The sequence below is a fragment of the Crocodylus porosus genome, unplaced genomic scaffold (genome assembly GCF_001723895.1).
Source record: "Crocodylus porosus isolate Cpor-Errol unplaced genomic scaffold, CroPor_comp1, whole genome shotgun sequence".
In the NCBI taxonomy this organism is placed as follows: Eukaryota; Metazoa; Chordata; order Crocodylia; family Crocodylidae; genus Crocodylus; species Crocodylus porosus.
This window is the reverse complement of record NW_017728931.1, coordinates 107,932,515-107,957,724: the sequence shown is the minus strand read 5'-3', so window position 1 is coordinate 107,957,724 and position 25,210 is coordinate 107,932,515. Positions and strand designations below refer to the sequence as shown.

At 41.8% G+C, this 25,210-nt stretch overlaps 1 protein-coding gene across 1 annotated transcript; it reads left to right on the top strand.

The window, feature by feature from the left end:
* Positions 1-466: 466 nt before the first annotated feature.
* On the top strand, positions 467-24,887 carry ZNF800 (zinc finger protein 800). Its single transcript, XM_019543462.1, has 5 exons — positions 467-621; positions 5,064-5,159; positions 11,867-12,010; positions 20,100-22,591; positions 22,642-24,887. Exons 1-4 carry the CDS (start codon positions 561-563, stop codon positions 21,797-21,799), a joined length of 2,001 nt encoding a protein of 666 aa, XP_019399007.1. The 5' UTR covers positions 467-560; the 3' UTR covers positions 21,800-22,591; positions 22,642-24,887.
* Positions 24,888-25,210: the final 323 nt, after the last annotated feature.

Genomic DNA, 25,210 nt, shown 5'->3' with positions numbered 1-25,210 from the left:
TTGCAGGACCGGGTCCGCCCGGCGAGTCACAGCCCCTATGCCCTGACGTCATGGAGCGTGGAAGGAAAATGACATTTGACGTCATGACGCCGCGGGTTCCCTCGCGCTTCCTTAGTTCGCGACTCTAGTGCTCGCGGAAACGCCTCCGCCTTCTCCTGGGCGCCCCGGCGCCGCGGGCCAGGTCCTTCCGCCGCCCGCCTGCACCTGCGGGGCGGGGGAGAACGGGTGCGCGCCGAGGCGTGAGCAGTGCGCGGCGCCTGCGCAGTGCCACTGCCCTGGGCCGCCGCGCTGCCGCAGTCACTTCCTGCTCCCGCGCCCATCCGGCTCCGGGGTCAGCGGCTGCCGCTCCGCTCCGCTCCGGCGGGACACGGCAGCGCCCAGTCGTGCTCGGGGGGGACAGGCCGCCACTCCCGCCCCTCCCCCCGCGCCATCACCTGCCGCTTCCCCCTTCCCCCGCCCCTGCCCCAGTCCCTGCCCCGGGGCTGCGGGCCCGGCGGTGACGGCGCGTTTGCTTCCTCCGCAGGACGGAGCTGCTGGATGCGGACGGGGCGTCGCGGAAAATGCCGCTGAGGGACAAGTGTTGTCAGACTGACCATCACCACCACGGATGCTGCGAGCCAGGTGCGGCTGGGACGGGCCTGGAGGGGCCGGGGCTGGCTCCGCGGAGCTGCCCGCAGGGAGGCTGCTTCCCCAGAGCTGGCAGGGGGTGCCCGCCGCGGAGGGGGGGGGGGAAACGCTTCTTTCTTTCCACCTGTGAAGCTCCCTCGCCTACAGAGGTGGTGGGACCTGGCAGTGCCAGGGTTCAAGGGATGGATTGGAGTGGCTGTGGGAGGAAAGGGGCATCGGGTGCTGTTGGAGATGAGGTTTGGGCATGGAGACGTCTAGATGTCGATGCTGGAGGTTGCAGGTTTCTTTGGGTAGGTGTGGTGCCTTTTATTAGACCAGCTGAGTGCAGGTTCCCTCACCAGCCACGGTTTTGAGTATCCATACTTAGTATTCTATATATGGTGGTAGTCAAAATGGGATACGGTTTTGAGTAACCATGGTTTCCCGTGGCTGCGTATTAGCCCGCCACCTGCCCTTTTCCCCATAAGCCTTTTGTCTTGCCAGCCACAGTTTTGCCAACCACAGGAACCTTCAGGAAGCTGACCCCGTGGTTGGTGAGGGAAATCTATAGTTAGAACAAAGTTTTTTGCAAGCTGTCAGGTGCATTTGCCCTTTTTCATGCATAGGAGGTCTCTGCTGTTCTGAGACTGCAAGGTGGAGAGGAGTAGAGGAAAAACCCAGGCGTCACGTGCAGTGTGCGCTCCCTTTCCTCATCTGCCCTCTGCCACCATTTGACACAGGACTCTTAACATGGCAAAAGGAACCAAGGGCCTAGGCTACCAAGTAAACTGTAAGCCCCCTTTCTTAATGTTACTGATTTTTTGGGACAGATGGTAATAAAAATAGGGATGGGAGTGACGGTCAAAGTAGTGCACCCGGGGGGGGGGGGGGGACACTGAGCAGAGCCCACCGCATAGTACCTGCTGGCCCTTGAACAAGGCCATGAAGCTAGTGGACTGCGTGATGCAGGCCTGTTTGTTGCCTCAGCGCTGTGGGCCATTGCCTACAAGAAAACTCTTAGAAAGGGAAGCCACCAGGTAAATAACTGATTGCTTGGGACAGCTAAAGACATAACAGTGATGGTCAGGGGTTTAAAGCTAGTGTGCGGGGGGGGATGCTGAGCAGAGCATACCGGACAGTGCCCACTGGCCTGTAAACAAGTCCAAGGAGCCAGTGGACTGTGTGGCGTAGGCCTGTTTGCTACTCTGGGGATTCGTGGGCTAAAGGCTTACCAAGAGAAACTACCAGCCCCCCTCATAGTAGAAAGCTACTAAGAAAGTGGCAAACTATTGCTTTGGACCAATGATAAAACAGGGACAGGGACAGCAGTGGTCAGAGGTTAATAACTAATGTGCCAAGGGGGGATGCCAAGCAGAGCACACCAGGCAGTGCCTGCTGGTTCTTGAATGAGTCCAAAGAGCCAGTGGACTGTGTGATGCAGGCCTGTTTGTTGCTTTCAGGGATCGTGGGCCTAAGCCCACCAGATAAACTATTAGCCTCTCTTAAACAGGGAGGTTACTGGAAAGGCAGCAACTGATTACTTGGGACAAATTATAACAAAACAGGGACAGGAGTGATAGTTAAAGGTTAATAACTAGTTTGCCTTGAGGGGACACTGAGCAGAGCACTCTTGACAGTGCCTAGTGGCTTTTGAGCCAATCCAAGGAGCCAGCGGACTATGTGACATGGCAACTAGGCTGGATGGACTTAGGGTCTGACCCAGTAAGTGGCCCTTATTATGTTCTTACCTTAAGAGCAAGCAACATTTGTATGCCTGAAAATTACCAAGGTTTTCCAGAGCTTCAAGTTCCCTTGTAAGCAATTAAGTTCACAAATGGAAATATTTTAAAGAACATAACTACTATGTACTGGGTCAAGCTGTGGGTCCATCTTGCCCAGTATCCTTTGTTGCACAGTGGCAGAGAGCAGATGCTGAAACGGAGAGTGAACTGGATATGACCAGGACTTTTTCCCCCCTCTGTTCTTCTCTCACTTCCAGCCTCCAGCACATAAGATCTAGGTATATTTATTTTACACCTGCTTATCCCATGAACATTCATAGTTTTTCAGGAAAAAGAAACAAATGTGCATTTGTTTATTTGTATTAAATAAGGTTTGTATCTTGTTAGTGATTTTTTTTTAAATAATGATTTTATATATCATTTATAGTTGAAAACTTAAATCTGTCTCGTCTTCTGTTTCTGCTTCCTTTTGTCTCTTGCGTATTGTAAAGTTGTTGGCATGATGCTTGTGTTTATATTTGACAAATTTAGTTGTTCAAAAACAAAACAAAAACTAATAGCAGGAGTGTGGGTCTGCTGACTGGTAGTGTTAGCTTACAAAAGTTTGAAGGGAAGAATAGATTGAATAGTCTTGACAATGAAGAAATGGTTCTCTATAAATGAATGCTTCTGAGTTACATCAGTGTTTTAAAAGAGAGACTTAATACACATTTCTTGCCTTAAATTTAACAACTATGCATTATACACAGTTGACATGTGAAAGTGTTGATGTCAGTGGGTGTGGCACTTGCACATCAGGGGCAGTGTATAAGTTGAAGTGTCCTCTTTTTGAAGAATGGCAAGTAGGGTAGTAGGGTACAATATGTCTTTGTGTAGGAGGTCCCCAAGCGATTAGCTGATTTGTAATGGTTGTTATGCGTTCATGTATCAGTATATTATTATGCCAGCATAGTTAGGTGGAGTTTTTATTCTTTCCTTCTTTTCTTCAGCTGTTTTCTTTCTTAAGTCTTCCGCAGTTTGAATTGGCTTGTAACCTTGCATCACTAAGGCAAATTTTTCCTTAAAATGTATCTATGTTGTTTATGTCTTGATGAGAAAAAATTGTGTTACTTTATTTATAAATGTGCTTATCTTACGTGTGGTTTCCCTTTTCTCTGGAAGGGAAAAATCAGTTGAAAACAAACCATTCAGGAACTAAGTTTTAAAACACAGAATTAATTATGTTGATAAGGTATATTGTCTGTAGAAGATTCAGCTGTAGCTTTATCTGCTATTTTAACTTGATATTCACAGGCATAATATCATGTTGTTATTAGTGTCCATAAGTCAGCTTTGATAAAGCTTACAAAGAATAAAGTGGGATTCAGTTAAATTTAAGACGCGCTTTTTTTCTAGGTGGAGTATAACTTCTGAAGTGTACTAGATAAAAAGAATGCCTTGACGTAGTATTAATATTGAATTAAAATGGCATAATACTAATTTCCAATATTGATATCAGATAAAGGCATGATTTGTTTAACTGAAAAACAGTATCAATATTAACTTTTGGCCTGTTGCTGAACTTGTTATAAATACTGATTATCTGTATATTGGGTAAGTGAATAAACCATGTGCATGCATGGCATCTTTCAGCTCCAATCTCTCCTTTGTAATATCATTGTATTCCATTTAACTGCATAATAATTGGGACCAGAAATCTTGAAGGGGAAGTAGCTGTCAAAGGGCCTCCATTAGAAGCTTTGAAATTGTTGGGAGCTAATCGTTCCTGGAACTGACCAGAAGAAACCTTGAAAGTGACCAAAACTAATCTGTTTATAGGCTGCTAATGCTACAAGGTAGTCCTGAGTCTGTCATCTTAAAGGCAATATGCTGTACATATTTATTTAAATATATGTGTACTTTGTTCTGATCATTTCTGCTTTTGGTTTGAATGCAGTCCTCGTGTAAGGCTTGACATCTGCTATCAAAGGTACTGGGATATCCCAATACACATGCTGGGCCTTGCATTTGGCGTTTCCAGCTTTTTTGTTCAGCTGAGTTCTTGTGTTTGATGTAAGCCAGTGATGCTCAAGGCTTTGGCCCTATGGGTCTGATGAATGGATCAGGCTCCGTGCTGTCTCAGTGTAGCGTGCAGGGCCACAGCCTGAATTGCTCTCCATGGATCCGTGGGGGAGCCCTGCAGGCCAGAAAACATGGTGTCAGGGACTAGGTCTGGCTTGCAGACTAGGGCTTGAGCACACCTGATGTAAACAATAGCTTAATTTCTTTTAATATTTATTTATAGCCTAACTGACTGTTTCATAAAGTATGTAGTCTAAGTTGAAGGAAATCCCTAGTGAGTCAGATTTATGGAAATATATAAAATAGAGGGTGATTATCTGTATCCATGCTTAAAATATGCATAAGGTTTTGAAAGTGAAACTTAAAAAATCTTGCAATATACTGTATATGTTAGGAAACTGATGGAAAACCCATTACAGTACTCTGAAATTCATTTTAGCAGCAGGAAATTGAGGTAGTAAGAATTCCAACAGCTTTCACAAACTTCATTTAAAGGTTACAGTGAATAGTGTTAGTCATCATTTTTAAACCATTTTGTTGTAAAAGAGATAACGATTTTACAGTAATACTGTCCTGGTTTTCAGCCAGCTTCAGGTATTGATTCTGTGTGTTCTGAGTTTTCTCTAATGCTTTGTCATCCTTCATGTCTCGTAGTGCATATGTTGGAACCTGGTGATCCTCCTTTGTTACAGCAACCTATGCAGACATCAAAATCTGGTATTCAACAAATTATTGAGTGCTTTCGATCAGGTATGAATGGTTTGGGGCTTTATGGAGTTCTTTCTTTGTTTTTAAGTATGTTAGTAAAGTAAAGCCTGACTTACTACAAACAATTCCAAGGTATTTGTGACTACACTTTAAGCACTGCACTTATGTGAGATCGCTAGTTCTTATTAAAAATGTTTTTATGCAAGGTATTAAAGACACAGGCCCTTCTACATCATCAACGTTCTTAAACTTCTTTAAAAATAATATGCTTTGCTTAGGAAGGTTCATAAAAACTGCTGTTGTGGGCTAGCTGTTATTTCACGGCTGTAAGTTCTCCTTGGGATCCATAACTGCTTCTTATCTTTGCTTGCTGTGTTTTTCATTGAATGTTTCCACTGTTACATAGATAATTGCACTGTTGTATAGTGCTACTTGTAAGATGGTATGTGGTTGTCTCCAATTGCTTCTCGTGTCAATGAACATATGTACCTGACACTCATGTATTAACTGAGTGCCTGGGTGAGAATTCACAAAATGAGTAATTAGGAAATGTAATGTATTTCAGGTACATTTGTAATGGATCAAAGCACCTGTTTATTTCTATATTTCAGAGTACAAAATCTTAGTGGTCCAGTTCATCATGAGAGTTTTACAGGAGATTTATTTAATACCAGTATCTATATTACGAGATTTTTTTTTTCCCCCCCTTGATCTGTAGGAATAGAGCTGCATATATGATTTTTGAGGATTTCAGTGAATTATCTTCTGCATAACTGAACTGGCTCCTTCAGGTTTTCTGTTATACAGTGGATATTCTCCCTTCATTTGCTTTTAATATGAATGACCAGAAGGAAATTGGGATGTGAAATCTATCCTCTGTGACGTTTTAAGGCACATTTGGATGGGATAGGGCTTCATGCTTGTGTATGCCAATCTCACACTTTAAGCAGATTAGCTGGAGTGTCCTCTGGTAGCAGGGTGAACTGATTTCAAGTAATATGTCCCCAGGCCACTTCCAGAATGTTCTCTTTGGCACATCCAACTCTTTCACTCTTTAAATGTCCACATAATAAATCCATGGTTTACCACTACATCTCCATTCATTTGCCCTGGGAAAATCAAGTAGAAAGAAAGAGGCCTTTCACTATTATTTAACTAGTCACCATTGAAAAAACTTGGATTTGCTGAAAGATACTGAGAGAAATTTTAATTTAAACTTTTAAAGGAAACGATTCTTAAAGGCATTTAAATTGCCTAGGTGGAACCTGTTGGATTGTGTTTCTATTTCAACTTGGTGAATATCTTGATAATAGTAGAGGTGATAACAGTTTTTGTCAGCCCACTTCAGTATACCTGATGTGGGACACAAGTGCTGACTTCAGTGTCATTTTTTTTGAAATTTGAAGAGTCATTCATCTTGCATTGTAGTGTGATGCTTAATTATTCCATTGGCATGGCACTCGTTGGCACCAAATCTGGCCAAGAGACAAGATGGACTAAATACCTGGAATCATAAAAAATAAACCAAACAGCTATAAATGAGAGTGCTGAGGAAAGCCAAAAGAGAAGCGGGTGTTTCTTTTTTATTTAGTCACTTAATGAATTTAATTCTATTGGGTTTTTACTGTTCTTAATTATACTTAATTTTTTGAAGGCTGTGCAAGTGTAATTCTAGGAGATATTTGCATTCATTTTTGTGCATGAGAGACAGAGAAGGCTAGAAGATGATCAGGAGCACACAAGTATACATCAGGTTAATTAATGGCAAATTTGTACGCTAACTACATGCTTCATCCTATTGGAGGGAAAAATGATGTAACCCAGTCGAGAGAGAGGATCAAAGAAGAAAGTAAGTTATGGGGAAAAAGAGACTGTCCAGGAACAACTTAGGAACAACTTGCTACCAGGCAAGCAAACTTCATTGTTTTAGATTCACAAGTATTTTTTTTCAAAGCACTTATTTTTATAATTACAAAGTAAAATTTTAAAACAGGAGTGTGGCCATTAAAAACTTATGTTCCTAGGAGCTGTTATCACAGTGACATTCTGCTAAATGTCATCCTTTGTAGAATGCTCTTTTGCTATTACTACTTGAAAGCAAAGGAATTCCCAAATATAAGATGCTTATCCCACAAGTTAGGAGATTATATATGCTTTGGGTATCCAGGGAATGTATATAGCAGTAGTGGCTGAGGCTACATAGGCATGTTCAATTGATTTTTGGGAAAATTCTCAGGTTTTTTCTCCTGGTAGAAAAATGTACCTGGAGATACCTGAACAGACATTCAAATACTAAGACCCAAGCTGCTCAGAGTCGATCTATTCCCTTGCTACAATTTGGCATTGTCAAGGGGTTGTATTCCGCTCCCTGTTCAGCTGGAGTAGCAGTGTCCAGTGAGCAGCATACTCACTGGACACTGGCTTACTGGAATAGCAGTGTCTGGGGTGGAGCTAGGGGTGGGGGGAGAAGGGGAGGAGTAGAGCAAAGCATCCTTGGGTGCTGGAGAACTGTGCTGTGGCTTCTCTCGCACGAGAACATGTACATTTGCTATCCTAGGAGAAACTCTCTTGGGAATGATAAAGCCCTAGTTATTCTTAGGTTATTTTTCTCTCGGAGCAGCCATTTTTGCTCTGCGAGAAAAATCCTGAACATCTGTAGAGTCATGATTTCTCCTGGGAGAGCAGTGACTTTGCAGGAGAAACTGAATGTCTGTATGTGGCCTGAATGTCTATCTTTGACTTTAAATAAAATTCTCAGGTGATTGGAACCTTTAATTATTGAACGAGCAAATTGCTTGTCAAGAGTAACGAGGGGGGGTGGAGTGTTAGGGTTAGAGTTAGGCCCACTCCTCCCACCTGCCCCTACCACTGCTTCAGGGACTGGCCCATTTCCCCCCCTCCCCCCCTTCTGTACTGGGTCTGCTCCCCCTGGCCAGGGTTGGGGCCAGGCCCGCTCCTCCTATCCCCCTCCGGGTATGGGGCCTCGCCTCCCCACTCTGTCACTGCTGCTGTCTCCAGGGAGCAGGGCCGGGGGTGGAGGAGTCAGCAGCACTGGCCTTGCCTCCTTGCTCTGTCCCTGCTGTCATGATGGTGTGCCGCTGCTGCCTGTCCAGAATGCTGTTGAAGCAACTCTGATTAGTTGTTTCAGGCAGACAGACAGACAGACTAAGGCTTTTATAATAGCTGTAATATTATTATATCCAGGTTGAATCTTTGTACAGAAGGATTAAAATTGGTGACGAATACAAAGAAGAATTTGGTAGTTTCAGTTTTGAGTTGAAATGGGGAATAAAGTTATAGATTTGTTCATTTGATTTGGGCATAGGAACTCTCTCTTTTTTAAATTTCTGTACCCTATATGGGTTTGCACAAAAATGTTGCAGGCTGTTGCTCCAGTTGTATTATGAATATTCAGTTTAATTGGAAATAAACAGTTATATTATTAATAGCATAGCTGTTTTGTGAACTGTTTTCTTATAAGTGCTGATAAGCAAATCTTTAAGAATGGTGGGACACAGCTTGTGACCTAGTCACTGTTGTGGCTGCTGATTCTCTCTCTCGTGCCTTCCTGGTCCATGTAGAGGGCTGATCTCATAGCCCCTTATTGCAGCCTCTGCTTACCACTGCCACAGAGCGCTGCTGATTCCTATTGCCAGTGGAGAGCGCCAAATTTGGCAGTGAGAGTAAACGGAGTGAGGGTGAGGGTGTAGTCCTTGTGGGCCAGGTCCATTTTTTTGCAGGCTGGGACTGGCCTGTGGACTACAGGTTGCCAATCCTGGGGCTCGGGAGTCATGCTGTCTCTTTAATTTATTGTCTTGACACATCTTGTATTTCTCTGACCCAGCTTCAAGAAGGATGGGTGGAGCATGCCTCCATCTCAGCCTTGCCTCTAGCTGTGTGGTTAAAGCATGCTTCTGGGAGGGTGGAGATGAAGGTTTGAAGCTGAAGCTAAGGCTGAGGTGGGCCTAAAATCCTGGTTGCCCACTTTTTGGACAAGCTGTAAATACTAGGTTATTCTATGGTAGTGTTAGTGATACTGTACCTGCTATGGTCCAGGATTTAAGCAAGAGGGAAAAATTTATTAGGGTGATTTGTTGGACCAGCTACATGGTTAGAATACAGTTAGATAAGTTTTCAAATGAAAGACATTCTTCATCACATCTGAGGAGGGAAGCAAGGACAGCTTGAAAGTAAGGATCTTGTGGCCTGTTATAAACTAGTCAGAGGCGATCAGCAGGCATTGGGGGAGTCACTGTTCCCCTGGGCACCGCCAGGAGTGACCAGGAATAACGGTCACAAGCTGGCAGAGGGTAGGTTTAGGTTAGATATCAGGAGGCGCTACTTCACGGTAAGGGCGGCTAGGGTCTAGAACCAGCTTCCAAGAGAAGTGGTGCAGGCTCCTACCCTGGGGGTGTTTAAGAGGAGGTTAGATGAACATCTTGCTGGGGTCATTTGACCCCAGTATTCTTTCCTGCCATGGCAGGGGGTTGGACTAGATGATCTGCTTAGGTCTCTTCCGTCTCTAGAGACTATGAAACTATGAATAAGAGCTGAGTGCTGTGCAACTGGAGGTGTGGAGGGGGAATTCCCAGTTAGCAGACGAAAAGCAGCTGTGAGATGAAGACATATCAAAAGGGAAGGGGATCATTAATATCTCATGTGTTTAGGAAGAATTTCAGAAATTGGATAGATTATTGTTTTTTGACACTATATTGGTGTTCAGTCTTTGTTTCTTAGTGTCCTGGCAGTTTACAGATTTTTGTTCTCAGGTTTGCCTTTTAAATGTGTTTGTTAGATGGTGAAAAATGTGCTCCTACTGATACATACATGTCTGTCCTTTACATTTTTTTCTATGAGAGTTCATTCTGATATGTAGTTGCTGTTTAGTTTCCTCCACATAGTTACCATGAGGGTGTATGGTGTATTGGATCAGTTATATCATATTTTCAGAAAGGCACGTGTTGGATCCATGCCTTTTAATCAGTTCATTGTGGGGAGCATTGTAGCAGTGGAGATGTGCTGACAGGTTAAGCATCTCATGCAGTTTCCCAAACTTTTGTTACTTGGGGGACACATTTTTCTGGGTTAAAATTGGCAGTAAGCTTTTATCTTACACCACAAAAATGAGTGTGTGCGGGGGTGGGGAGCAGTGTCAGTGGTACAAACATAGTTTGCTGATGTCTGATGCTGCTGCTGCTGCTTCCCAGAAGCTGGAAGATGCACGCATGCCGCAGCTGGGGAGCATGGAGCTGGAAATAGCAGCACAGAAGCTGGGAAAGCCCTCCTTGGGAGGTTGGCGTCAGGCTGAATTAGGGCAACAGCTTCTCCAACTGAGTCTGCAGTCACTCCACTGTGTGTCCTGGGCTGAGGGAGGGGGGTTGTAAACAAACTTGGTGAGAGCAAGGACTCTCCTTGGACCTCATGGACTAGGTGACAGTACTTCCAGCTGCCCACAGTTGGCTTGGTCTGGGAGGGGAGGCAGGGGGAACTCGCATCTGTCTGCCCAGCAGGGGGCATGACATACAGGCAGAGCAGGGCACAGCAAAGTAGAACCAAGTACCCAGGTGTTTAGTGCAGATGATAAAAACATAATCTGTGTAACACAGGTAGAGTGAAGGCTTAATGATGTAGTTTTCTAGAAATTCTTCCTCCAGGTAGCTTACAAAGGTGTTTGGCGTATTGAGAGGCCATCGTTGTGTGCATAGCTGTGTTTATGGTTTGGAGGAAGGGTTGCTAACTGTGGATATACAGTAACATCCCACACCAAGAAACGTAGCTGCCTGCTTAAAATACATTCAAGAACATGGAGCACACTCAGATTTGCAAGATATTGCACAATAGTCCACTTCATCCTTACCCAAAACAACTTCACTTGTAATGATTGAGATTTCTGCAGTCCTGGACACTGCATGTAGCACATATCAGCTTTGCCCCTATGTGGTGCATGTATCATGTGGGGGTGACCTGTGGTGCACGCTTCATGTGGTGTCCAAGCTGGACTGGCCTGTATGCCAGATCCAGTGTGTGGAGGTGGTTTGTGGGCCTAATCTGGAATGGTCCTGGATCCATTACACATGGTCAGTCTGCCCCTGCATGCGATGTACGTGTTACATGTGGTGCACAAGGCCAGACTCAATGGACAGCACTGAAGGCTGGATAATAGGGCTTTATGAGCCACGTCTGGCCCATGGACTGAATTGACACTTTTGATTTAGTAGAGAAAGTGTGGATTCAAAAATAAATGTTAAAATTTTTTTGTAGTATTCTTCACTGGGGAAGACATTAGAGATTAGAAGTGTGATAGAGGCTCAAATTCTATTTTCTTGTATTAGTGCAACAAGACTAAGCTTAGGTCAGGTGCTTTTACATTCCTGAAACTTGCCTTATTATTATTTTCTTTTTCAGTAAAAGTGCCTCCTTAGCATGCTGAGGTACTTGAAGAAAAGGGGGTTATAAACTTACTTAAATGGCTTAAATTGTTTTTCATTCTCTGCATCTGACAGGAAGTTATCTTATTTACCAATACTGTAGTATAAACTGCCTACATTATAGTCCTTTTGCTGTTAACGCTGAAGTCAGTGTTTGAAAATTTTACCTTCAGCCCAGTCCCTTTCTAATAGGCAAACCAAGAACTTGTGTAATAAATTTAAAAGTGAAATGGGAAATGCGATTTTGACTTGAGTTTTACTATGCTTTAGCATTAAAACTTTTCCTGATTTTAAGTGTATTTTTTGGTTTCTTTTTTCCAGGAACTAAACAACTTAAGCATATCTTATTAAAGGATGTGGACACCATTTTTGAATGTAAATTGTGCCGCAGTCTCTTCAGAGGACTACCAAATTTAATTACTCATAAAAAGTTTTATTGTCCTCCAAGTCTTCAGATGGATGACAGTAAGTTTTGTTCACTGAAATATTAAATTTTAGAATTGAGAGAATTTACATTTTTTGTTCTATATGAAAATATATTTGAAACAAGATGCAATTAATCTTAACTAGGTAAATTAGAGGATCAAAAATGAAAAGCAATGAATACCTCATTCTTACTGGTTCATCACTCCAGAATCATTCTCTTGATCTCAATCTTTGCTACAAAGTTAAGATGTTGTTGTAACATGTACTAGTTTTAATCCAGTAAAACCAGTGAAGAAGTGTCAGAACAAGCTTTAGCTCATGTGAGCGATTAGATGAGGGTCCTTGAAGATAATTGTCCTTTGGCTAGTGTGTGCTGAAGCCAGTGCTGCTGTTTTTTTGCTACAGTTAAGTATTCTATCTATATTAGGCTGCTGTGTTCCAGTATCATCCCTCTGTTTTGTGTTGTAGACATATTCTATGTCAGAAACTCCTTTGTGATAAATAGAAGTCATTTTGTACAGAAAATGTGGGGAACCAATATGATTCAAGTTGGATCTTGATTTTACAAATATTTGGGGGTATTTTATGCTAGGATTTTATTAGACTGAGATCGGATCATTGTGTAAAACCTTTAAAACCCTTGTGTCAGACAAATGATAATTGAAGGATTCTGTATAGACAGTGTGGGAGGGAACCTGATGGGTGAAAAAAATGACTTGCACAGTGTTGTAGTGACAGAGCTGGGAATACAGGCCAGATACCATAAATTAGTCTTATCCCTTAAGTCTGTTCATTTGACTATGTTGCTTTTCTCCAGCTGATGGGGTAGATGAGCTAATGGTACACTGAAGCGTACATGAGACCAGGATTCTACTCTTGACTTTGCCACTGGCCTGTAGGGCAGGGGTGGGCAAAAGGGGCCTGATGCGGCCTGCCAGCCCATTCTATCCGGCCTGTGAGGCCCCTAAAAAATTTAGGAAATTAATATTTATCTGCCTCTGGCTGCCTGTCATGCAGCCCTCGATGGCTTGCCAAAACTCAGTATGCGGTCCTCTGCCTGAAATAATTGCCCGTCCCTGCTGTAGAGTGACCTAGTGCTTTTATTTTTTTATGCTTCAGTTTCTTTGTTATCCTGGTTTTACTAATAACTCTTATTTTCTTTTGTAATGTACTTTTGGATTTATTTGTTGTTTTATTAGATTTATATGCTTCTCTCCACAGAAGAGGGTCATGGTGGCTTACAATAAAAAACAAACAAGATAAGGTATTAAAACAGATATAAAATATTAAAATAGAATAATATAAACAGACATGCCAAAGCATAATCCCTCCTGCTAAAATCTTGTCCAAGAAAATGTTCTTACAGTGTTTATAATCAGGGATCCTGGTTTTCTCTGTTTAAAAGCCACAACTTGCATAATAAAAATATTGCAAATTGTCTGATTAAAAGCACCCAAATCCATGTATTTTCCATGATTAAAGTGAAACACCACTATATAGGTATTAGTTTAACACAGTATTTGATTGATATATTTACAATTTTAAAGCAATTTGGAAGCCTACTAGTGCCTCAATCACTATAATAAAATACATTCTAAATGCCTATACATTTTGGCGTTTGATTTTGGGTTTTTTATCATGGAAAATCAGAGCTCCCCTTGCCCCCTTCACTTGCCAGGATGTGGGTCCAGCTGTGGGTGTTCCCCCCACCACTTTGTGGTGCTGAGCAGCCCTGATATGCTGGTGCCCTGTCCATGCCATTGCCCCTCACTCCCTACCCACAGCCTCCCCGGCCCCTCTCGGCACCCCTGCTGGTGCCCCTCACTCCCCACCCACAGTCCCCTGGACTGTGCTGGTGCCTCTCACTCCGTAACTACAGCTCCCTTGCCCTGCTGGTGCCCTTTGCTCCCCACCAACATCTTCCCCACTCACTTTCCATCTGCAGCTGCCTGTTCCCCCAGGCCTGCTGGAGGGGGTCCCCAGCAGCCAGGGCTGTGAGGTGAGGGATCCAGGTCCATAGGCCCCTGCCCTGAACAGCAGTACCCGAGTCCAGGTGCTTCCCATAAGAAGTGGCTGCTGCTGCGGCAGAGCAGAGCGCAGAGCCTGGCTCTCCCTCCCCCACAGGCAGCACGATTGGAGCGGAGCCCATTGTGGGGCATGGATGTGGGCTGCCTGCTGCTGCCTCAGGCTCCCTGCCCTGCTGCATTCCCCTTGGGGCCTCTACATCCCAGCAGGCAGGACCCAGCGTGGCTGGGCAGGGAAGCTCAATGCAGTCTCTGGGAGCTCTTTACTTCCACGGCGAGGTGCCCTCTGCTCTCCTAGCAGCAGCGAGGGGGCACAGCTCACCATGGTGGCATGGGGCTTGCTCCGGCAGCATCAAGCTTCCCGGTCCCGCTCTGTCTTGCCACACTGGGTTCCACTCCCTAGGCCACAGAAGCCCCAGGGAGAAGGTAGGAGGGTGGGGAGCCTGCAGCAGGCAGTCCACTTCCACCCCATGCACCAGTCTGGGTGGCATATGCCCCCCATCCCTCCCCAGGAGTGCAAGTAGCGGGGAGGAGCCTGCCCTCTACTACTGTCCCCAAGATGAGCTGCCAACGGCTCTGTCCTACTCCTCACCCAGGCCCTGTGGCTGGGCATTCTGGCCCACAGCCCAAAGCACTGCCCAGCTTCCTCCCTCCCTCACTGAGGCCTGAGTTCCCTCCCCCTCCACTGCCAGACTTACCTGTGGGAGCTGCTCTCCAGGCTGCCCGGTGGCCATGTGCACAGATGCACATGGCGCCCCGTGCTGAGAGCCCTCCGCTGGCCCCAGCCCCTTGCAGGCTAGAATTCTGCCACCCTGCAGGAGGAAACCCAGTGTTTCCCATGGTTTTCTCCTTAATGAGAAAATCCAGGTTTTGCCATATTATGATAATACCCTGACCTACTGATGAGCAGTAGCATGCAAAATGGGTGTAAACAGTAATTTATTTCTGCTTTCTCAGTCAGCTGGAAGATTATTCTACACAGAAATTTTAATTGTGGTGCCTGCTACTAAATGGGAATAACAAAGATAGGTTGATCTTATTTAATGTTTGAGTACATTGGTAAAGCACTTACTTATTGTATTCCCAGAATATAACAAATTTCTCTAATTAATGGATTTAACTTGACGAAAGAATGAACAGAAAAGTGCGTTAAATAAACATCCCCCTGGCCTTGCTTAGCTGCAGGTCTGGTAGAGAAGGGAAGGTCTTAGTCTTTACTGCCTTACACAACCAAAGAAGGATAACAGCAATCTAGCTCAAAAGGGGGCAAAGCTATCTGAGAATAAGGCTAAGGCATAGGAAGCAGTCCTGGCTGCCTGCCAAAATAGATAAATGAGGAGGGTAAGCCTCTCTGGCAAAGGAATTAATTTATTTATTCCATTCTCTGAAAGGATAGGAATGAAATGACTCTGAATATGGACTAATGCCTGCTTGGAGCGGCTTCAAAGCCTCTAGCCACATTTGCTACACTGTTACTGTAACTGTTACTGGCTCTTGGTTCTGTAGCAATTGCTTTGTAGTGATAAAGGTGTGGCAAAACCATTCCAACCTTGACCACCCTTCATTCATTCCTGCTGCCTCCAGCAACTCTGTTACATAATCCCCTTCAAAAGTTGATCAAGCTCTTATCTTAAAACCAATTAAGGGATTTTGACTTGGTTTTTTTCCCCCTTTCCTCCCCTCCACCTCCTGGAAGGCTGTTTCAGAACCTCAGTGCTCTGTTGGATAACTTATTCAAACTTCTAGCCTAAACTTATTCCAGGCCAGGTTGTACAGTACTTAGTTTTCCTTTATCAGCATTGTCCTTTCACTTCAGTAGTCCCTTATCCTTCCTTGATTGATATATTACCTGAGACGAAATAACATTTCAAGATAAAACATGCTCTAATTATTTTATATCATGGATTTGGTAGTAGCTTTTGGGGGGGGGGGGGGGAGAACTATTGATGGGTTTGGGTTTGGTTCCCCCACTCCAAATTTCTCTGAAACACTTGACATTGGATGTGGTACCATCCTGACATTGGATGGGGTACTAAGATATTTCTCATTTTTTCAGTGGCCTCTGGGTCTTACTCGGGTACTCAGAATGGTGTTTTTAGGTACTTGCCTGATTTAGTGTCAGGAAGAATTGTTGGTGTATTTTGCGTCTATCCTGCTTATTTCTTGTGCTTCATTATGAGGCTCTTTTTAAACATCCGGTGCTTGGTGGCTGTGGTATATAGAAGACTGGTAAACATTTTTGTGGACCAGTTGGACAAATGATTTTCTGCAGACCCAAGAGACTGTCTTGGTAGTCTGTGAGGCTTCTACCAGCGTTGTATTCCTATGAGTAACTTAACCAGGAGTTTTTCATTAATAGCATTTGAAGTAGTTGGTTTATATATTCAATTTCTAATGCATCTCGTTTGGCACTGGGTTGGTAGTGGTGGTTGGGGGTTGGAGACAATGATTATCTTGTTTTATCTGTGGCCACAGAAATGGAACAGATATTTAAAACACCTGATTCTCTTCCTTACTTGAGCTCTCCATTGCAAGGTATTGTAACACTCTGGGAGAACTCTGATTGGTTACTGAAACAACCAATTGGAGTGCTCCAAGAGTGTTATGGACAGGAGGTGGTGGCACCACAGGGTGCCTCTGTGATGGTGGGGATAGAGCAGGGGGGTGAGGCCAGCAGGGATTCCCCCCCTGCCCCTCGACCCTGGCCCTGCTCCCTGGATGCTGCAGCAGTATGGGGTCCTGGTTGAGGGAAATGGAGGAGATGGCAGGGCAAGCTTCCCCCCTTCCCCCCCTCACTCTGGGAGGCAGCTGCAGGGTGGTGGGGGGAGGGTTAGGGTTAGCAAGCTCCCCCCCATGTTCCCACCTGTCATTCTTGATGGGCAATTCACTAGTCTTTTAATGTTAATATAGTTTAATATTCCCCCCTTAAACTCCATTAATAAAATAACTAATTAATTTAATGATTTAAATACCTTGTTATAACCTGGAACTCTTAATTATGCTAAATGAAATATGATTGTTATTTTATGGAAATGCTCCTCTAACTTCTATTTTATATACATTTTACACATTTCATTTTGCCTGTCATCTAACTCCTCTGTTCATTGTTTTATTGAAATATATTTAAAAATTCTTTGTCAAAGAGGGTATCAATCAACCACACATAACATTCTTCTTTTATATGCATAACCTATTAATTTATTTCCCTATGGGAAATTTGAGGTTATGTAGGCCTTGCAGTGTGTCCTAAAGATCAGTTAATCTGAGCTCTAGGGGGAAAAGTTTAGACATTGGGCTCCTTCATAGAAAATACCATGCTGCTAGTCTCCTTATGATACTGCTGTAAACTAGATGACTGATACTTAACCAGGGTGTCGCACCCTTGAGATTGCTTCAAGAGTGCCCTGAGGTGCCACTCAATGTTAGTACTGTTAGGTGTGCTAACACAATTCATGAGATAAACCCAGAGATTTCAAATAGGAATCACGGTGTTAAAAACATTCTAACCTGATGGGTTCTTTGCAAATTGCTATGTTACTTTTTTGTATTCAAAAAAACGAATAAAAACTAGCATTTTATGAGGGATGTCTTGAGTCTAATGAGGGAGTCTCTCAAGTCTTAATAGGTTGCAAAACCACTGAGCTGCATATTAGTCTTGAAGAGTAAGGTGAAGTATAATACTGTATTTACTCTAATATAGGAGGAGTCCCCTCCTTCTCCATCCCCTCACCCCATCAGCATGTTGGAAGAAGCCCCATCTCTTATATTTGCAAACAAGGAAACCACATTAAATATACTGTCTATCATTAGACTCCTACGAAAAGCAGCATGTGCTCAGTAATGGAAACCATTAATGAAGCTGATTTAAATGCAGCCCACACTAAGCATAACTATAAGACACATGGCCAATAATGGGCAAATATGTCATAGGAACCTACCACAAGCATAGTTTAGTGCAGCCTATCTGAATAACATATGGTAGTGCCCATTGCGGGCAGTCCGTCGTAGCACTAACTTGTTTTCAGTTGTTGGGGAGCCACCACACTGAATATGTTTCAGCTTCCACTACTGTCCCACAGTTGAGCTGCACCTTTCTTTCCCATGTCCACTGATTCCTGTGTCTTCACCAGCCTTAAATATCTGACAAATATCTCCAAACAGGGCCCCAGACTCTTCACTCAGAATCTCTCTGTTGCCGCCTCTTGGCCTGTTGCATATGATTAGTGTAGCCCCACCCTCCATGAGGTAGAGCAGGGCCAGGTTGCCTCGTGCCCCTATTGCATATAAGTATTTGCAGGACTTGTCACAAGAACACCTGGTTCCAGTCATGAATGGGGGGCTAATTAGCACTGGCTCCTTTGTGGGGGTGTCTGGAGTATACATGCATACCAAACAGTGCTGAGCTCTAGAGTTACCATGGCTTGAAACACTGTTGACTCTGCTGGGACCCAGCCCAATGAATTCTGTGGCAAATCCAGAGCCTTTTAGTTTTGGATTAATATCATGCTTGGTTTTTTTCTTTTTTTAATATAATTTTTTCATGTTCCAGGTCAAATTAGCCAGATCAGTTCCAAATCCTTTTGACTAAATAAAACTCAGTCATTCAAAAACCATATGGGGCTCTTCAACCAGCAAGTATCCTCCATCCCAGACTTTTCAGCCTGGGGCTTCACATCCTTCCAAATTCATCGACAGGCATCCTTCATGCAGGCCCATTCAGATGCTCCCGTGTCTCACTTGTCCTCAGCCAATGGCCCTAGGAGCAAGCTGTCAAGTGTAGCCCACGTACAGGGGCTTGCACATAGGATCTCAACCTCTTGTGAGCCAAGATCATCTTGAATGGCATTGTGTAGTTAAGAGTGGAGACTTGTCCATTGCAAGCTGGCAGGCCCCCCACATGAGAGCGTTCTATAGCATCCCAGTGACAGGATCTTACCTATACACTTTATTTTTTATAGAGGTGGGGGATTTATCCCTAGCTTGCACCTTTACCTTTTGCCTAAGAGCAAGTGAGATTTGGGGGCATCTGAACTTCTAGACCTCCGGGCTTGCAGTCTCCATGTAGGATGCCTGTCCTGGATTTGGGAGTATCTGAAGCCCCAGGCTAAAGAGTCTGGGAGGGAGGATACTTGCTAGTGGTAGTGCCACATGGACTTGAACAATTGAGCTCTGCTTATTTGATAGAATTCAGAACTTATTTGGTTAATTTGGCCTGAGACACAAAATAAAAAAAGTATTATATAAAAGTAGGTACAAAAGTACTCCTTAAAAGTACATATATGGAATATACCTGTGCAAAAACTTGCAGCAGTTTCCAAAAGTAAAGTGCATCAATTCTGGATGAACCAAGTCTATACATACCTGTAGTAACTTGCACATAAGCAAAGTACTACAGTTATGTTTATTTCAAGTGTTTTTAAGTTTGCGTCTCACTTCCATATGCTTGGAGCTAGCAGGGTCAGACTATAAGGAGGGGAGGAAGGGACTGCAAGGAGAAGAAGTTGGTGGAGGCTCAGACGGCAAAGGGGCTCCCTAACCCTCAGATTTATTTTCCCTACTATAGCAGTGGGAGTGGGCAGACCTCCAATAGTTAGACTCTGTACCTGGAAAATTATATCAAATGTATACATTTTCCATGTATAGAATCTAATTATTGAATCCTGTTATTTTTGTTTCTAGTTCATAGATGACTTGCTGCCTTTCTTTAAAATAAATTCTAACTCTATAAATTTTAAACTGCGTGACTAAATTTTAATGTACCCAAAGGATCCATATGGAAATGCATGTAAAACATATGTAAAATAAGAGTACCTTTTCTGAGATAATGAAATGATCACTAATTTATTCAAAGGCAGTTCATCCCTGGAAATGGAAGAGTGATGGGTCTATTTGTGAATTAAACAAGATTCCTTGGGGTAGGCTGGCTGTTAATTTATCAGTTACCATATATGGAAACATGAATTTTACTGTAAAACCTATTTTTGGGTGCATAATAAAATGGTTAAACCCATATTCAAGGCAGACAAATAGAAATAGAATTACCCTGTCTTTTTTTTTTAAAAAAAATAACCTTTATTTCTTCCTTTTTTTTTTTTTTTTATTAGACCTCCCAGATATAAATGATAAACAAAGCCAAGCCATACATGATCTCCTGGAAGCCATCTATCCAAGAGTGGACAAGCAAGAATATGTAATTACACTAGAACCAATAGAAACAAATCGGAATGCTGTATTTCAAATCGTTTCAAGGACCGACTGCCCGGATGAGAATACTGAGATTAGCAGTACCCCTGATCAAGCTCCAGTACAAACGCAGGAGCCTAGCACTGAACAGCCCCAAACTGTTTCAGTTCCAGATACAGAAAATTTAGATTTACCTCTTGCTGAAACTGTTATAAACAAGGTGATACCTACTCCTGAAGAACAACCTCCACCATTAAATACTGAGTTGGACTCTTCTGAAAATTCTGATTTTGGCCACCAATTGATTTGTTGTCTTTGTAGAAAGGAGTTTCATTCCAGACGTAGTGTACGTCGGCACATTAGAAAAGTGCATAAAAAAAAAATGGAAGAACTAAAGAAGTACATAGAAACAAAAAAGAAACCAAACCAATGCTCTACAAAAGGCCGAAATAAGAATGTTCTTATAACATTAGGTAGGAGTTGTCCGGTATGCTATAAATCATTTGCTACAAAAGCCAATGTAAGGCGGCATTTTGATGAAGTTCATAGAGGATTAAGAAGGGATTCCATTACTCCTGATATAGCTACAAAACCTGGGCAACCTTTGTTCTTGGATACAGTTTCTGCTAAAAAATCTTTTAAGACCCAAAAACAAAAGTCGTCTTCAAAGGCTGAATACAATTTAACTGCATGCAAATGCCTTCTGTGCAAGAGAAAATATAGTTCACAAATAATGCTTAAAAGGCATATGCAAATTGTTCACAAGATAACTCTTTCTGGAAAGAGCTCTAAAAGAGATAAAGGACCTAATAATACTGCCAATGGCACAGAAATAAAAGTAAAAGTAAAAGTTGAACCAGCAGACTTTGTAGAATCTTCACCCCCGTCCATCATCCTTTCTCCGCAGAATGAATTAAAGGGAACAAATCATTCAAATGAGAAAAAGAGCACACCGTCAGCACTGAAAAATAAAGTTAAACAAGACACTGAAAGCCCTAAATCAACCAATCCATCTGCTGCAGGTGGCAAGCAAAAAACCAGGAAGCCAAAACTTTCAGCTGGCTTTGATTTCAAGCAGCTTTACTGTAAACTCTGTAAACGCCAATTTACTTCTAAACAGAATTTGACAAAACACATTGAGTTGCACACAGATGGAAATAACATTTATGTTAAATTCTACAGGTGTCCGCTCTGCACTTACGAAACACGTCGCAAGCGTGATGTGATAAGGCATATAACAGTGGTTCATAAAAAGTCATCACGTTACCTTGGGAAAATAACTGCAAGTTTAGAAGTCAGAGCAATAAAAAAGCCCATTGATTGTGTTCTAAATAAGGTGACAAAAAGAGGCCCTCAGAGGGATGAAGCAAAACAGATTGGTTCAAAACAGGATGTCACCTCTAATTCGCCCAGTAAAAAATATGAAGGAGCTGATGTTGGCATTGAAGTAAAAGTGACAAAAAACTTTTCTCTTCACAGATGCAATAAATGTGGAAAAGCATTTGCCAGAAAGACTTTTCTAGAACATCATAAAAAAACCCATAAGGCAAATGCATCTCATTCATCTGAAGAAAACAAAACCAAAGGCAGAAGTACAAGATCTAAAGCTCTTGTCTGGTGAGGAACAGCTAGTGTTTTGCCTTTTAAAAGACAAAAAACAAACCAACCCCAAATCTGCTATTGTTGCTTTGTTGCCTGAACATGTACTTTCCTATAGACCCGATGGTGTAGGAGATGAAAGAGTAATGTGCGTATCACATTTGTTTTCAGTGGCTTGGAGATGAGTTCATTTCTAAATTTTCTTCTGCAGGGAGTTGCAAGATAAAATGATTAGGCTGCACAGAGCCAGCTTTTCTAAACTTTTAATATTATAAAAAAGAATTTATATTGGCTTATGTTTACTCTAGGCGTCTTAAATTTAAAATTAGCTTTGAACTTGTTCATTTCAAGTGTTTTGTCCTGCTAATGAACACCTTTGTTTAGGCTACTTACAAAATATTAAGGTATTTGTTATAGCTTTTGTAAAAAAAAGGAATTATGACAGATTAAAGCTCTGCATATAATTTAGAATGACCATCCGAGGAAGACTCTGTTTTCCTTCTCTGTTTTAATTTGCTGGAAAATATTCCCCCGTACCTTGCCAGTATGAAGGTTTAGGGCCCAATCCTGAGAGTCTTTCTGAACTTCTCTGTATAAGAACTGCCAGGTTCTGGCCCTAAATTTGGTTTCTTTAAAAGGGTGATTTACTGGTTTTTCCATAGCCTTGTTCTATAGGACAAGTGGTATTAAAGGTAGTCTTTATTTTTTAAAATGATCTTTCCTTTTATTAAAGGAAATGATCTATAATCTATAAATGGCCATTTTAGATTTTTGAGGGGGCATTTCTTGTAATAAAAATAGACATTGATAAAGGGTTAAATTTCTCCTTTAGAGAGATGTCCTTATAATGTGTTATGTGAAAAGAAAACTAGGTACATGTGCCTTGTCCTGTACTTCAGCTTTGAAGTGCTCTCTTCCTGAAAGCAACTAGATATGGGCTCAGCTTCTGCAGGATACTGTTGGGGGTGGGAGGGTAGATTCATTGGTTTGATAACCAGTCAGAATGAAAGGAAATGCAACTTAAAACTGAGCTGGCCTGGCTCAAAAAATTACAGTAAGTTTGTTGGGGGAGGGTGGGGAAGGAGGAGAAGCTTTCCCTTCTTTGGTGATGAAGTTTGAAGTGCTACCTTGCATTTAAGTTACTTGTGTTGTATAACTTGTAAACTGAAGTTGTATTGGTAAACTCAGAATATTAATTTATTCCCATTTCTTCTCAGATGACTTCAGTGCTGTATGGAAAGTTTGGAGTTTATTTGAGTAGAAAGACTTTAATTTGGTGTTAGAACCACTAATGTCTTGATAATGATACTATAAGAAAAATAAGGAAATATTTTAATAAACTATTCTTTTCTTGATAAATTAATAACTATTCTGATTGCTTGTTAGCAGTCGGATTGGCAATGTCTTCTCCCAAACACATTCAGGTAGTTGAGTTGCAATGCATAACATGTGCCTGTAGACTAGTAGTTAATTACACTTGTCTCTATGCAGTTCAGAAATTTTGACACAATAGAAAATGAACATTCTGTACTTTAAAGAAAAAAATAGTGTTCTTGGAAGAAACCTTATTAAACAAATCAACTTGAGAGAGCTCACCATAGATATATTGGCCCTAATACTGCTTTTTCTGATAAGCCAATTCTGTAACTCTGTGACATTCACTGTATTGGGAAAGTTTTATTTTGTGTTTATGTTCTGTTTTAAATTTATTACAAATGAATGTATAAGAACAAACAGTGTAGTGTGTATTGGCTAAATTGTACTAATTTTTAGTATTTGCCATAACTTCAGTTTGTTCATTTTGACTAATTTCCCACATTTTGGGCATACTGAATTTCACTGTTCTAAAGTTGCTGCAGAGATCTCCAATGTGTTCTTCGTACATGGTTCATAGGACAACCTTCCTTTGCTTTACATTTAAGGAAGTTTACAAAAACACCCACATTCCCCTATTCTTTAATTTTTTAAAAAAATTATACACAAGCACTTTAATGATAGTTGCAGTTAATTTTTCAATTTTTGTTTTGAAAGATCAACACACTAATGTTAATATGAAGGTAGTGAATATTTGCTGATGTTTTATAGACAGACAATCCATGCACAACCACTTCTTATAATGTTAGTTTTATTCCATTAAATATTAATAAAAGGAAGGATAGTGAGGGAGAAACCCAGAATATTTTTTCTCTCAAGACCGTAAATTACCACTTTAGGTAGCACTTCACTTGATAGAATTTGCAAAATTCTTACTGATCTTTTTGTCTATTTTATAATCAAGATTTTAGTAAAAGAATAGCACACCTGCCGCCTTGAAGCTGTTCGCAGGATTCTGTGCATTTTTTTTTTCACTTTTTAGAGAATATTTTGTTTAGTGATTTGTCACATGCCACAATTTGAAAGGTACATCAGAAAAAATACCATGGTTTTTAATACAGGTTCACTTCCTTATTTAGGGAGGGGCCTTTGTCATATATACTTTTTTGTATAAAATATATCTAAAAATATTGATCACGAGATCATGAGTAAAAATGTTTTATGGAGAGAAATATTTGGCCCTTTTAGTGCTTTGCACTAAGAAAATACTGTGAATGGGAACAAGACTGTAACTGTTGCTGGAAATGTTTTTATATTGAATGTACACACTCTTGTTTGGATAAATGTACTGTATTTGATGGAAATAAACCAGACTGGAAGTTATTTCAAGTGTGCTTAAAACAGAGGGATATATTGTAGTAAAACTAAAATGCCTATCACCAACTCACTACCAGCAACTGCACTTCAGCATTTGCCTTTCTGTAAACTTTTATTCTTGAGTCATTGAAACTAGTTGTTTGTATTAGCCAATTGTAATAAATATATTTTGTATTATGAAAAACTGGGACTTGTGGAGTGAACTCTTCTCCACAGTTAAAATGGCCTGCATTATATGTTTAAGAAACCATTGTCTAATCTAAACTTCGTTGCTTGTAAATTGACCCTTGTCTTAATTAAGCAGAGCTTAATGTTGTGGTCCTTTTAATACCATTGAATCTATTGATGCCAAGGAAGACTGAATATGGGCTTTATAAGAAAAAGATTATCGTTATTTTTGCATTAAAGATTTATGATTATGGTGTTGTAACAATATTTCCCATTTTTATATGGTTGGAACATGAACAGTGAACCTGATTGTGGCTTTTATATGAAGATAGTTTAATTATGCAAGTGCAACTGACACTTGTTCCTGGATGGCTTCCAGTAAAGATTAGGTAATTAAAAAATTATGAATGTTGTTAGAGTTATTATTGATTACTTGGCTAATCTTGGTAGATTTTGCTGACAGTATCCTCAGTAAATTTAAAGTTTGCTTCTGAGATACCTGAAGGTGGATTATTATTGTGTGGAAAGGTATGTATTGGATCCTTTATCTTTGGGACTGTATAACTGATAGCTA

Bases quoted from the DNA above. Each gene is read 5' to 3' on its own strand.
- ZNF800 (XM_019543462.1), top strand. From the start codon at position 561: ATGCCGCTGAGGGACAAGTGTTGTCAGACTGACCATCACCACCACGGA. The intron at 622-5,063 runs GTGCGGCTGGGA...CATGTCTCGTAG, and splicing joins CCACGGATGCTGCGAGCCAG to TGCATATGTTGGAACCTGGT. The intron at 5,160-11,866 runs GTATGAATGGTT...TCTTTTTTCCAG, and splicing joins TATTGAGTGCTTTCGATCAG to GAACTAAACAACTTAAGCAT.